At 37.5% G+C, this 15,563-nt stretch overlaps 1 protein-coding gene across 2 annotated transcripts; it reads left to right on the top strand.

Moving 5' to 3' along the window:
• The first annotated feature begins 1,990 nt into the window (after window positions 1–1,990).
• On the top strand, window positions 1,991–12,381 carry LOC306868989 (uncharacterized protein). 2 transcript variants are annotated; one of them, XM_079415509.1, is made up of 15 exons: window positions 1,991–2,126; window positions 2,899–2,923; window positions 3,011–3,168; window positions 3,248–3,422; window positions 3,576–3,820; window positions 5,716–5,902; window positions 8,005–8,039; window positions 10,570–10,602; window positions 10,690–10,799; window positions 10,885–11,014; window positions 11,087–11,182; window positions 11,273–11,402; window positions 11,564–11,661; window positions 11,761–11,896; window positions 12,022–12,381. In XM_079415509.1, the coding sequence occupies exons 1-15, from the start codon at window positions 2,114–2,116 to the stop codon at window positions 12,059–12,061; spliced, it is 1,611 nt and encodes a 536-aa protein (XP_079271635.1). In that variant the 5' UTR covers window positions 1,991–2,113; the 3' UTR covers window positions 12,062–12,381. The 2 variants fall into 2 exon arrangements, with proteins under 2 accessions (XP_079271635.1, XP_079271634.1); XM_079415508.1 differs by having other exon boundaries at window positions 2,005–2,126; window positions 3,573–3,820.
• Window positions 12,382–15,563: the final 3,182 nt, after the last annotated feature.

The following is a 15,563-nucleotide window of genomic DNA, read 5'->3' as shown; positions in this document are numbered from 1 at the left end:
TGGTTTAGATGATTTAACAAGTTTATACAATTCTTCCTCTCCTATAGTAGAGAATGAATGGAATTGTTCCTCAGGGGATCTACAGTGCACTGTCTGATGCGATACTGTAGCTGACGGCTGCATGGTTACAATTTTATCTCTAATAGTATCGATCATGGAAGTAAAATAGTTCATAAAGTTATTACTGCTGTGCTGTTGGGAAATATCAACACCTGCTGATACTTTATTTTTTGTTAATTTAGCCACTGTATTGAATAAATACCTGGGGTTGTGTTTGTTTTCTTCTAAAAAAGATGAAAAGTAATCAGATCTAGCTTTTCTGTAGTATAGGGTACTTTCCTGCCAAGCAATACGAAATACCTCTAGTTTTGTTTTCCTCCAGCTGTGCTCCATTTTCCAGGCTGCTCTCTTTATGGCGCGAGTGTGCTCATTATACCACGGTGTTGGATTCTTTTCCTTAATCTTCTTAAGCGTAAAGGAGCAACCGTATCTTAAGTGCTAGAAAAGAGAGAGTCCATAGTTTGTTACATTATCAAGTTTTTCTGTGCTGTTGATATGCTGAGGAAAAATTAGTTTTACTTAAAGCCTGCCCTCGAAGAAATACTGAGAATATTGCTATAAATTGTAGCAACACCTCCCCCTTTGCCTTTTGGATGCGGTTCATTTTTATAACAGTAATCTTGTAGGGTAGACTCGTTTAAAATAATGTATTCATTTGGTTTTAGCCAGGTTTCTATCAAACAAAGCACATCTAGTTTATGTTCAGTGATCATATCATTTACAAAAAGCGCTTTCGTAGAAAGGGACCTGATATTCAGTAAGCCAAGCTTTATAATTTTTTTCTCTGTATTATATAATTTTTTTTATTTGTTGAACGTTAATTAAATTGTTACTCTTAAATTGGTTTGGATGTTTTTTTTTTATTTTTCTATCGTTTATTTTCTAGTTCGGGGGAACAGACACAGTCTCTATAGTGTGATATTTGAAAGAGTCTCTATGTGCTGAGAGTTAACTGACTTCTGTGATGTGAGGCGGCTAGCAGACGGTCGGTTCAGCCAGTCTGTCTGCTTCCTGACCTGGGCCCCAGTTAGTCAAGTACGAACTCTAAGACTATGTGCCATATTTCTAGAGAGCAGAGTGGCACCACCCCAGGAGAGATGAAGACCATCTCTTTTCAACAGGTCAGGTCTGCCCCAAAAACTCCAATCGATTTACTTACTGATTCAACATGTCCAATCGTCTATAAAGCCTATGTTATTCTGCAGGCACCACTTAGACATCCAGCCATTGAGTGACGACAGTCTGCTTTGTATCTAATCACCCCGATAAGCAGGGAGCGGACCAGAGCATATTACAGTGTCTAACATCGTACTTGCAAGTTCACACACCTCTTTAACATTATATTTAGTGATCTGCGATTGGTGAAGTCGAACATCATTAGTGCCGATGTAGCATTAGCCAGCACTTTTAAATTTGCCAAGATGTCCAGTGGCCCCTCACTGCAGAACAAAGATCCATGGGGCGGAGTTGGATCCACATCTAGAAGGTGGAGATGGCTAGGTTTAGGCGTGGAGATGGGGTGGGTTAAGGGATCAGGGGGTGGAAATGGTAGGTTTAGGGATCAGGGGGTGGAGATGGATAGGTTTAGGGATCAGGGGGTGGAGATGGATAGGTTTAGGGATCAGGGGGTGGAGATGCATAGGTTTAGGGGTGGAGATGGGGTGGGTTAAGGGATCAGGGGGTGGAGATGGTAGGTTTAGGCATGGAGATGGGGTGGGTTAAGGGATCAGGGGGTGGAGATGGTAGGTTTAGGCATGGAGATGGGGTGGGTTAAGGGATCAGGGGGTGGAGATGGGTAGGTTTAGGTCTATGTAAGGTGGGAGGAGTTGGATCTGGATCCGACCACGCCCCCTGGATCTTGTGGGCTCCAGTGAGACGCTCCTCCATCCAAAAGCTGAATGGACAGTGTGACATCACCTGTGCCGCCTACAGGCTCAGACCGATACAACAGCGTCAGCTTCGGCGCAGTTAATACTGGTAACCGAAGGTGACTGTGCAACATTGCACAAACTGGTCTTCTGCATAAGCTTCTGAAACGATTTCAAGCGCGATTATGGCGTCAAATGGTAAGGTTTGGTTAGTGTAACGTTAATATGATTTCGCGTTTTATTGCAGTCGCTATTGGCATTAACCTAAACACAGCATCTGATGCAAAGCGTAACTTACCTCGTAATTTTCCGCAAATCTTCTTTTTTGGGTCACTCGCGCTTGGTGAGGACATTTAGTGATGTTATGTACATGCTACTGAAGCGATAGACGCATTTGATGCATTTATGGTTTAATTTGTGATAAAGAAAAACGAAGAACATGTCGGCATCCGCCATTTTGTTTGCAGCGCTTTCTATTTTAACTGGCTTGTTCCACTGACCTGTTTTTGCACCGAACCCACTATACATCGATTTAAATTCAGTTTCAATAAATTAATAATGTTGAAAATGATTAATTAGGCCTATCTGGCGTTCTCGACTCCCCATATACACTCGACGCGACACAAACAGGAACGCTCCCATTTCCATTAGCTAATGAATTATGTGAGACGGTTATTTTTTTTAAAAAACGGGATCTTGCTTACTTTTATTAAGGGGATAGTTCATCCAAAAAATTATGTTACCATTGAGTTCTGTTGTATGGACCAAAACAACAAAACATCTTATTTGTGTTTCACCGAAGATGGCCATACAGGTTTAGAATGACATCGGGGAATAAATAAATTCATGTTGTTGTGAACTAAATTATAATCTTCCTAAGGCCAACGTAGACTGATTTTTGATCTTGCAAATACTTGTAAATTACCAAAAACAGCCACTATCTTTAATGAACATTGTATTTTCCCTTTAGATTATGCCCAAACTTCAAGCCATGGGTAAGTTCAAAGCAACCTTCCCAAAGTGTTGTTAAAGTATTGAACGATTGCTCACATTTATGATTAAAATAATTGTGTTGTGTCCAGTTACGGTGGTTATGGAGGACAGTCCAGCCAGAGTTACAGTCAACCCTCCGGCCAAAATTACAGCCAGCAGAGCTATGGAGGATACAACCAAAACTCAGAGAGCAGCCCTGCTTATAATCAGGGCGGATGTAGCTCCAGCTTTGGACAGTCCCAATCAGGTATTATTCATTAATACCTCCAATTAAACTGAAAATATTGTGAATAGGCCATCATATCTAAATCCTTGTCGTTTTATAGGAGGATATGGGTCTCAGCCCCCCTCTCAGGGCTATACTCAGTCCAGTCAGTCTTACAGCTCTGGAGGCTACAGTAACAGCAGCCAGCCTCCACCAGCTCAAAGTGGAGGCTACAACCAGCAGTCCTCTTATTCCAGCTATAACCAGAATCAGTCTACTCCTCCATCTGCCTCTAGGTGAGATTTCAGCTGGATGTCAAAGTGTCTAAAGCTAGTTTTGTTAAAGATAATACTTGGACTCAATGTTATTTTATTGCTTTGAGTACCTAGAAAAGCGCTATATAAATGTAACAAATTATTATATGTTAAACCCTTTTTGTGTTTCAGCAGCTATGGCAGCAGCTCGCAGTCCTCTAGCTATGGTCAGCAGCAGCAGCAGGGTGGGGGTGGATATGGTGGCAGTGCGGGTCAGTCTGGAGGATATGGGGGCAGTGGAGGACAGAGCGGTGGATACGGGGGTAGTGGGGGTCAACACCAGTCCCCTCAGCATGGAGGAGGGCCTTACAACCAATCTCCCACCTACAGCTCTCCTCCACCTCAAAACTATGGGCAACAAAATCAGTACGGACAAGGAGGTGAGCTTGAGAGATTCGTTCGGCATATAGAATTGTCGTCATATAGAATTTGATGGTAATAGGAAATAGAGCTGTTCAGTTTGTAGTTCAAAACTTAATAGAATTGGCATTTTTCTTTTCTAGAAAAATAAAATAATAAGCTTAAATATTTGCTTAATTTGTTTGTTGTAGAACTAAAAAAAAATGTCCAAAGAAATATTACAATTCTGTAGTATTTTGTCTAAAATAAAAAATGAAACGCATAAAGACTAAAATAAGTCAAAGCAAGTGAATTTAGGCTTCATAACATTATAAAAAACAGGATAAAAAAAATTAGATTTTTACTTATTTACTTAATTTCTATGATTCCATTTCATTTCTAAATATTCCATTTAAAGGGATGGTTCACCAAAAAATGAAAATTCTGTCATTAATTACTCACTCTTGTCGTTCCAAGCCCGTAAGACTTTCATTCATCTTTGGAACACAAATTAAAATATTTTGATGAAATCCGAGAGCTTTCTGACCCTGCATAGACAGCATCGCAACTACCATGTTCAAAACCCAGAAAGTTAGTAAAGACATGATTAAAATAGTTTGTGACATCAGTGTTTAAAATTTGTTTAATTTTATGAAGCTACGAGAATACTTTTTGTGCGCAAAGAAAACAAAAATAATGACTTCAACAATTTCTTCTCTTCCGTGTCAGTCTTCGATGCACGTTCACGAGAGCACCACAGCACATGACGCGGTTGAACCACTGATGTTACATGGACATGGATGTTACAAGACATCATGGTTTTAATGATGTCTTTACTACCTTTCTGTGCCTTGAACGTGATGGTTGTGTTGCTGTCTATGGATGGTCAGAAAGCTCTCTGATTTAATCAAAACATAAAATTTGTGTTCCGAAGATGAACAAAGGTCTTGCGGGTTTGTAATGAGGGTGAGTAATTAATGATAGATTTGTCATTCCTGGGTGAGCTATACCTGTAAAGCCCAGTACACACCAAGCCGACTTCAAAGAACTAGCAGCGACGAAAGCTGACAGTGTTATCGCCTCACGTCGGCGGCGTCGGACCAAAAAGCTGTACTTGCACACACCGCTCAAACTAACACATGCGTTCTGCACCTGCGTGAGAGGAGTTAGCTGTCTTAATCAGCAGCTATCACTAGTAAATATGCGTCATTCAAAAGGAGAAACTGAAACAAAGATAAACGCAGATATACAAAATGTAAACAAAGCAGCACTTTCTTACCATTTTGAATATCAGTAACGTTGATAACTTTCATCGTTTTAAGCGGCTCATGTTGTTAGGATAATTTTTGCGTATTGGAATGCTTGTGAAAGAATACATTAGAATAGCCTTGTCTGTTCAGCCTTGATTTACTTACTAGTTTTCATCACTTTCGCTTTAATTCTCCTGCATGGATTCATTCACTAAACTGAACATCCAATCAGAGTTCTCACTCGTGCCGACGGCCCCAACACTGATTCAACATGTTGAATCGGGCAAACTTCCGCTGACGTGAGCCCGACGAGCCAAACACAAACTATCCCGACAGACGCTCCCCGACGGCCGACCATCGACTTGGTCTGTCCCAACCTTAAGAGTGCTATTAAATTATTAGTGTTTTTAAAAATATACGGTACTTTAAGCGTTAAGACTGGATACATTACACAACTTCGAAAATCTGTAAAGATTTTAGATCACAAGGCATCATACTCTTGCCGACTTTGAGGATCACACAATACCAGATGTTCAAGCTCTTCACGTCAGCTGATAAACTATATGGTGTCAACAAGTCTTACATATCTACTCAAGTTATTTCAAAGTACTAATGCAGTGCAAGGCTGGAATATTTTAGGCAGGCGTGATGTATTTCAATCTCAGTGTGTTGTAATTCTATTCTAGGCTACAACCAGGATGCCCCGCCAGTGAGTGGTGGTGGAGGTGGCGGCTATGGTGGCCAGGATGGTGGATATAGCCAGGATGGTAGAGGTGGACGTGGTCGCGGAGGTGGAAGTGGCTTTGGAGGACGAGGAGCGGGTGGGTTTGACAGAGGTGGTCGTGGAGGACCCCGTGGCAGAGGAGGAATGGGGTAAGCATATATTCACATCATGCACTTTTCCTGTCACCTTCACCACATAAAGTCCACCTGTATGCATCTGCGTTTCATTTAGGAAAAAATCAACAGGTAAAAGGTTAAAATAGAGCCAAAGGTGTTGCACTATATCAATTGGCTGGGCTGAAATTAAATGGTGGCCTAGACCTTGATTAACTACAGTTAAAATGTCTTGAATTGTGGTGTAAAGTTACGGTCTATTTAAAACTTTAACTTGGAGTAAAACTCAATGCAGAAAATACATCCAATTATGAGCCAGAATGGTCTGGTGTATGATTTATTGGTGATTCTCCTATTCATGTATTTACCTAAAATGATACATGATGTTAAGTTGGTGCCGGTGTGCTGAATATTTCCGTGTCTTCACCCTTCACAAGATGGAACCTGCCAAAGGTTCACATAAAATTATTCTAAAACTAATCGAAAGTTGCAATAAATGACCAGGTCTTTAGTTCATCATTGACTTATTGATGGAAAAAATGAACGAATTATGGGTTTGGACGTGACCTGTCTTGTGACAATAACTTGATCCTTTTACTACTTGTCTGTGGGAATGCATCACATCAAATGTTTGCCTTCACACGTCTACATTGCACATTGTGACCAGGAGTTTAATAATGTTATAATTTATGAAAAAAAGTTTTAGGTTTTATTGACCTTTTTTTACATATAGTGTTAAAGTGTAGTACATTGTTTTCATTATGATTTCTCATCAGTAATGCTTTTATTATGTTTTAGTTTTCAAGTACTTATAAGTAGGACTACTGATAATAGTATTCGGGTTTAATACGATGTTAATATGTTCTGATATCGTTAAAAAACACATGCGTAACCTGCAGAGTATTGTGAACGACTGTATTGATTTAGCTTTCCTAGCTTTTTTTTTTTTTTCCCCCACAAGTAGCATTGAAGTGTTTGACTTATTGGTGTAAAATAAATTGATTCGGTATGATGTTTTAAAGGCAAAAACCTCTTCAAATCACTACTTGAAAGTGAGGACATGAGTGTTAGAGTGCTAAAACGCTTGTTTCTGCTTCTGCTGCATTTTTCCCCCAGATGCCAAAACCAAAGAATTGGCACATGCATAGTATCAAGAACATACAGTCTTTCACAAACCCCCCAAAATTGTATTGATGGGAAGGTTAAGGTTAAAATTTTACACTTAAGATATCTATTTGAAGCAGCAGATGATAAACCCCATCTGGCTGTGATCCCACATTCTGGTCCACATCTTAAGGTGCTGTCATGTAAAAACACCTGTTCTCTAAATCTTCTCCATCCTCTCCTACAGGATTATTGTGTGTTGCAATGCTTTAATGAATCTTTAAATCTCCTCCTAGGCTGTTTTCTACAAGGTTCAGCGATTTAGGCTTATCCTTTTGAAGAAGATAAAACAGAAACACAGGCTCTAGAAAACTGGGAACTGGGAAAGATTAGTCAAGTATAAATTAGGCATGTGTGACTATCAATTAAAAAAAAAAAAAAAAAACTTACGGGCAAAAATTTTGTATTTTTGTTTTGTATTAGGGGATGTTTAAAGATCCTTTCAAATCTTAAAAGGATCCCAAAACACTATGGAACAGTTGAATTCATCCAAAAGGGGGGAGAGTGGTCACATCAGTCATGTCTCTATTAATTTAAATGCAAAACTGAATGCAGTGTGTGCAGTTTCTGTCCAAAGTAACAGAACACGGATAATGTTTGGGTGAAGGTCCTGGGCTAAAGATCAGATAAAAGAAAATAATTAATTTGGTGAAACAAAATGATTGAGTTCACAGATGCACTGCAAATCTGTACGGTAAAAAAAATGGTAATTCTTTTGAGCGAAATAGGCCAAATGGTTATAATATAGGGGCCCGCATGACTTTGGGAAGGAAATATAAAAAGGGTTTTCCAGAAGCCCTTATGGGTTATGAGGAAAGGTGAACCTAGTGAGAGGGGGCAGCTGGGATAGGGGGCAATGGGGATCTTGTAGAAAAGATGATGGAGATGGGTGGGGCCTTTCCAGCCTCGAGTGAAATGGGGCACTACCCTCATCAAGCATCAATTCGTCTCGCTTCTCTCTCCTTCTCCGTCAGAATGGGTGATCGTGGAGGATTCAATAAGTTTGGTGGTAAGTGACAAACTCTTTAAACAAGGAAATTAAGGGGTTTAAAGAGAGCCTGGTCAAATAGGGGGAGGAGTGGGCATCTGGTTGTGTCACAGACAAACTTGCATTAAAAGAAAACACTGAAACGAATGTGGTAACCACTTGGTGTGTGTGGTAAACAACTACGCTTTAATAGATTTAGCAACAGCATGCTCATTGTGGATGGAAAAGAAATAAACTCATTCGAAAACGGTCAAAGAAAATAAAAACTTAAAGGGATATTTTGCCTAAATTAAAATTCTTTAATTTACTTACCCTCATGTTGTTTAAGTCTAAACAACTTTTTTTTCTGTTGAACATAACAGAAGGTATTAGAGAACTTACATTTTTGGGTGAATTACTGCTATTATTTCAACATTCATTCTCTTGTTGATGGCGCTACACACTTCAGAAAATATTCTCAATATAAGGAAAAAAATATAAAGAATATTTAGTAATAGGAGTCTTATTGAATGAGAAGCTATTGAGCAGACTCAGAAACATGCTACAAAATGGTTGATACGTGATCGTTTTGGTGACTCCAAATGGATTGTTGTGGTTTCTTATGCACTTTTATCAAAAAGCACCATTCTTTAGTTGATATGCAAACAAAAGTCAGTTGTTGCAAAAAATACTTTTTTCAATGCTTGCACCTACTGTGGCAGTGTCGTTTTGTGGTGGTTGGACAGTAGAAGTGATGCGCACATACCTTTATTAGCTTGACTGTTCTTACAATGCATGTAATGCCTCCAGAAGTCTGGGATAATTTTTTTTTTTTTTTTTTAAATATTCATCAATTTGTATGAGAAATTCCTGTACCCTTTACTGATTTTTATTTTACCGGGCCAATTGTTTTAACAACCACACAAAAATAATATTGTTCGAATTTACCTTGAAGAATCCAATTCATTTTTATTTATTTTGAATCTCACTTTTTGTTGCACCCAACTTGTACTCTGAGCACTTTTGCTTTTTAAAAGGTGGATTCAGGTGGCCAACAACTGGATTCTAGAGGTTGTTCAAATCCATTTGTGTCAGGTGGTTTTAGTGTTGTACTTGTCTGATAAAGGTCCTGATGGAATAATTCAACAGAAACATGTATCTGATCTAAAACAACAGGAATGGAGACCTGGAGATAGAAGGGGTCAGTATTACAAAGCATGTTCACAATATATAACAGTTTGAAACATGCACAACATGTTCATAATTGTTTGAACATGACTGCATCAGCTGGAAACCAACATGCTTGTTCTCCACATGGTTTCTAACTGGTAACTACGTCAAATGGCATCTAAAGGTATAACAAGGTGTTCAAACTTATCTGGCTAGCTCAAATGCAATTTGACATGCAACCAGATCCAGTGAAAATTGTCATTGGTTTCGTATGGAAAGAATATTTGCTGAAGATGGTGGATTGTATGGTGAACTTCAAGGTGATTTCAAAGCTTGCTACACTTTGGGGTTATATGGCTGTCTAATACAGTGAGTCATGGTCTTATTTCCTAATACTGAAAGTACAACATTTGGGTTTTAGAATTTTTTTATTTTTATTTTTTTGTCTTCAGATTAGACTGGTAAAATGTGTGAGATGGTGGTTCATCGTTGATCATCGGAATCTTCTTAAAATATCAGTGGTGTTGGTAACTATTCTAATGGTTTTCCAAATTACTTGCAGTTGTATAAAAGTTGTGAAAACCTGGGAAACTCTAATATCTAGATGTACTCTGAGAGCAAAAGCAATGACACAACCCAGTGTCTGACTGTTTGGAAATCTGCTTTTGTGGGATGGAGAATGAGAACCTTTTCATATGGCCAATTAATGTATGGTCATTGATGTAATGTGTAAATATCGTTTATTACTGTGATGTGCAGTGCTGATGATGGAGTTACTCCTCATTTAAAAAGGTGAATGATACTGGTTGCAAAGTGGTATCCAGTGGTATTTTAAGGTGGAATATTAAAAGTTGTCCTTATTAGTTGTGCATGTTTTAAAATTGACCAAATACCTACAACTAATAAAGATGACAAGAAACCAACAACAACAAAAGACCCAATAGCCGCTCTTTGCAAAGCTGACTGTAAAAGTATGGTTGCAGGGGTTTGAACTAGACGGTTATTGCATGGTTTGCCGCTTTCCAATGAGAGATAAAAAGCCACTACATGGAGTTGTCTGATATGTATTTCGGAGTTCCTAGGAGTATAAATCAAGCTACATCTATTGGTATGGGAGGAAATAATCTCCCACTTGAGACCTCGGACTTATTCAAACGTTGGCCAGTTTTCATCAGTTTTGAAAATGTGTAGTGTCGGTTGGTGCTTGTGGTGTTCCTCTCAAATATCCAGCTACAGATTTGCATCAGGTCCTGTTTTCTATATTTGGAGCATACATTAGATGTAATTGATGGTACAGAAGTATATGACCCCCAAGATGATTAAGAATGAGTGATATAAGTGTGCGTAATTTGTGTGTTTGTGTACATGTGTAATATTAATGACTGTTCCTTTCGCTTCAAAGGGCCCAGGGATCATGGAGCTGGTGGGCCCAATAGTAAGTCAAAAACATTATCGTATATTACTTGCATTATTACACCATTTTCAAGCCTGATTATAAATTATTTTCTTTTTTTTTATACAGTGCAAGAGCAGGATAACTCTGACAACAACACCATCTTTGTGCAAGGTCTTGGAGACAACTATACCGTGGAGTCGGTAGCAGATTTCTTCAAACAGATCGGCATCATCAAGGTGGAAAAGCAAGAGAAAACTACCACTGTGTAGCAATTGTCTTAGCATAGTTCTTGTCTTAATATCATTTTATTTTCTCTCACAGATCAATAAGAAAACAGGATTACCCATGATAAATCTGTACACAGACCGAGAGACAGGGAAGCTTAAAGGGGAGGCTACTGTTTCGTTTGATGACCCTCCTTCTGCAAAAGCAGCCATTGATTGGTTTGATGGTATGTTGGTCAAAGTATATCACACTTTTTGATTTCCTGGACATCTAAGTCACAGACATCTTCCCCCCTCAGGTAAGGATTTTGATGGAAATCCTATCAAGGTGTCCTTCGCTACTCGCAGAGCTGAATTTGGACGCGGCAGTGGTGGCATGAGAGGTGGTCGAGGAGGTAAGATTATATCTCGTTGTGGTTTTTTTTGTCATCTCCTTTTTTCTTTTGGTCTTTTTGTTTTCCTGACATGGTTTTCTTCTCTTGCAGGGCCAATGGGCCGTGGGGGATTTGGGGGTGGAAGAGGTGCTGGTGGTGGTTTCCCAGGCAACAATGGCGGTGGCGGTGGCGGTGGTGGCGGCGGCCAGCAAAGAGCAGGAGACTGGAAATGCTCAAACCCGTAAGTGTTGGTTTGTAAACTCTCACCACATTGTGAAGCGTTTACATTTACGTAATACATATTATATATAGTACACTCATGTAAAATATTAAATACTATAGCAAATCTCAACTGGCTGCTTTAATATTGTGTATTGTTGCTTTTCTCTTGTGTGTGGGCAGAACTTGTGGTAATTTGAACTTCTCATGGCGAAATGAGTGTAATCAGTGCAAAGCTCCCAAACCGGAGGGAAGTGGAGGAGGAATGCCACCGATGGGAGGTAAAGAGAAACATTTCTGCGAAAAAGAACAAGATGCTGCAGTCGTATGTGACTGAGTGAAGTCAGTGGATTGCTGCTTTAATGTGTCTGATTTTGTAGGTGGTTTTGGTGGAGACCGGGGCAGAGGCGGTTTTGATCGAGGTGGTTTCCGCGGTCGTGGTGGCGATCGAGGGGGCTTCAGAGGAGGGAGGGGAGGTGACCGGGGAGGATTTGGACCTGGCAAGATGGACTCAAGGTGAAATTACTGATGATTCACGCTCTTGCACATCTTAAAATGTTATTTAGTAGAAAACTGATTTTCAGTATACAATATTCACCAGTGAAAAATGTATTTGATTGCCTGAGTTGTGTGTTTTTCAGGGGTGAACACAGACATGACCGCAGAGAACGGCCTTACTAATGGCAGAATTTCTCTTTTGTTCAAATAAGACTTTAATTCAATGTGGGACCAGTATTCACTCCACTTCAACATGTATTACCTTGTTGCTCATGTTTTGTGTTCTATGTTGTCAAAAATGTTTCTGTTTTAGTTCTGGTAATATTATTTTCTTGTATTATTCTCTATATATTCTGATATTCTTAATCATGAATTTTGTGTTTTTCCTCTGAATTTGCTGGTGTTTAGGTCACAGTTATTTGTGCAATTTATTACATGTACTTTCTTTTGAATTTTTTCTTTAAACTTGTGGTTTAAAATTAAAAATGTTTGAAAATAGCAAACTTGTAATGTGGCATTACTTTAGTTTTTAACATTTTTAACACTTTTTATCCACACTTCCATGCATTTGTCTATCTCTTTGATTTGCAATATTAGTAAATGGTTTATCTCTAAATTAATTATATTTCTTAAATACAGGTTTATTATAATCAAGTAAAACAAGCATTCATTACTTTTCATTACATTTCATTTTGTTATAATAAACACTAACAAATAATAAAAAAAAAATATATAAACTCTCTTCATTTCAGGTGTTTGTCAAGGTAACACTTATTTATTTAGTTTAACTTGATATACTAAAATAAAACTAAAAATGAAAAAATAATGACAACAATCATATATAAAACCTATTCAATTATACAAAAATAACTTCTTAAAGATTAATGGCACAAGGTTTTCACAATAGTAATTTATTGTTTAAATAATAGGAAGAGATTTTATGTCAAGAGACAAAAATAACGGTGAGCTTGGTGCATCCCAGTTACTCAGTGCACACTTGTGCTTAGAGGACCAGATGGCTATGAAAGTATTACATGACTCCCCTAAATAAAGGTTATTACTAATTCAGTCCTAGAAGATTGATACTGATGCACTGTCCTTTGACAGATGAATGAAGGTGAGACCACAACACAACAGTTCAGTTCTTGAGGAAGTGTGAACACCCAGGTGAAAAACAAGTACACTTCCATAATGCACTTAAAGTGCTCTATTTTCGCGCACTAATTTTGTACTTAATACACTAAAAATGATCCTTTAGTACTCCTTAAGATAAACTTAAGATCATCTAAGTGTACTCAACTGTGCTATTTTGAGACACCATGAATATGAACTAAAATGCACTTTTAGCATACTATCTTTGTATTTAAAAATTGTATTTAGCTACCACTTGTAGTCAGAGCTGGGTAGTAACTGATTACATGTAATCTGGATTACGTAATCAGATTCCAAAAATGAAGTACTTGTAATCAGAGTAAATTACATTTTAAAATACTCGTAATCAGACTACAGTTACTTTATGGATTACATGATTACATGTTATTCACACAATTGCAATAAATTATTCATAAATGATTAAATCTCCCTACTTTCTCTTTTTCATCTTTTGCATTTTCCTTTCTAAAATAGCCTAGCGATTATATACATATATATGTACATATAGTCCATCTTTGTGGACATTCACACAGAGACAGCATTTGGCCACTGGATTTACAAAAATCATTTCAGGTTTAAGAAGGGTTTCAACATTGCATCAACTACTGATGAACACATTCATTTTTATTTGAATTATTACTCTGTAGGTTTTTTTTAACCATGTGTTATTAATTAATTAAAATGCACATATTCACGTTATTTCTTAGATACATGTAATGCAGGCATTCCAAAACTTTTTGTCATCTATACCTTATTCACCGAATATATTTGCTTTAAGGTTTTAAAATAAATATTTCAATAATTAAGTATGACATTTGCATCTTCACGGTTTCTTTGATGTTGATTAATGATCACATGGCATGCAGGTAAATAAAAATATTTCATCTTTTTTAGTAAGTGTTTTATTTAAAACAAACACTATAGAAATACAAAGACGGTTCACTCCTATAGGCCTACTTATGAATGGAAGAAACTGCAATGCGCAATATGTAGGAATAGTCCCACCTTCTAAATGAAAGGGCCAAATTTCCCATAGAAACCTGACTAGACCTGCCAATGCATATGCACAGTATAAGCAGGTTATGATTCTGCATGCGCATTGCCTGGTCTAGCCTGAAAAATAAGCTTTTTAAATGCTATTTTAGCATAAGAAACAACATTCATTGGGCCATTAATTTCAGATTTTTGTTGCTGATTTGACATAAAGTGAGTTCAGCGAGCAGTTTTTGAGATTTCAGGATTCCCCCATTCATTAAGATTAAGAAGGCATTGCAAATATGGCCGCCGAGTGAAGGGACTTTCCTCAAAAGGGAGTTTGTTTTAAAATTATTATTATTTTTTTATGATTTAATTAATTGTCAGCTTTTCATTAAACTCACAACCCCCCTGCAGTTCCTTTACGAACCCTAGTTTGGGAAACTGTAATATAATGTTTAATGCACTTCATGTTGTAAATTACAATGAATGGAACAAGTTTTCTTACTCTTTGCATTTTTTACATCATTATGGTACAAGATAATGCTATTTAAATCAATGTGATAAATGAGTTAAATCAAAAGTAATCTAAAAGTAATCTGATTATATTACCTAAAATGTGTAATGTAACGGATTACGTTACTGACTACAATTTTTGTCATGTAATCTGGAATCAGTAATGGATTACAATTTGTAAGTAATCTACCCAGCTCTGCTTGTAGTACACTTGAACCCATCTTTCATACACTAGTACACTCAAGTGTACTACAAGTGATAGCTAAATACATTTTTTTAATACAAAGATAGTATGCTAAAAGTGCATTTTAGTTCATATTCATGGTGTCTCGAAATAGCACAGTTGAGTACACTTAGATGATCTTAAGTTTATCTTAAGGAGTACTAAAGGATAATTTTTAGTGTATTAAGTACAAAATTAGTGCGCGAAAATAGAGCACTTTAAGTACATTATGGAAGTGCACTTGTTTTTCACCTGGGCACTCGAGACACAACTTGCCTCCTTGCCTCGAGGAGTCTCTGAGGTTATTGTGAACATTGGTATGGAAAAATAGCAGCCAACAAAAGCACAGGTAAAATAAAGAGATTATACTTTCCTACCAGTATATTCGCTACCTTATGTCAAAATACCCTTCAATTTTATTAAGGAATAACATAAACTGTATTAATAAATGTTTAATTACCTGTGAAATTGTAGCAGCACCACCTGCTGTCCACTAACGTGTAGGGATTTCTGAACTTGTGGAAAGAATAAGTAAAAAATAAAAATGTTGCACAACACAATTGTGTATATACTTTGTGTGTATCACAATAATATATGTAAAATGAAATGAAATTGTATAATAACTCAAATGTAATTGGAAAGCTCGGATATTCGTATAGTATTTTCTCTCCGTATCTGAAACACGCATGCAACAATATCGTTATAAATAAAATATATGTTGGACAATGTATAAATTAATCTCATAATGCCTCCCAGGAGTCTCCAGAGACAAAAATGCTACTTTTATATTTACTTTCATTGTTTCTTTAAGTTGTTCGA

Source organism: Barbus barbus (genome assembly GCF_936440315.1).
Source record: "Barbus barbus genome assembly, chromosome: 4".
Lineage (NCBI taxonomy): Eukaryota > Metazoa > Chordata > Actinopteri > Cypriniformes > Cyprinidae > Barbus > Barbus barbus.
Note: the sequence above shows the minus strand (reverse complement) of the source record. Positions and strands in the feature narration are given on the sequence as shown.

Bases quoted from the DNA above. Each gene is read 5' to 3' on its own strand.
- LOC306868989 (XM_079415508.1), top strand. The intron at 11,015-11,086 runs GTATGTTGGTCA...TTCCCCCCTCAG, and splicing joins AGCCATTGATTGGTTTGATG to GTAAGGATTTTGATGGAAAT. The intron at 11,183-11,272 runs GTAAGATTATAT...CTTCTCTTGCAG, and splicing joins CATGAGAGGTGGTCGAGGAG to GGCCAATGGGCCGTGGGGGA.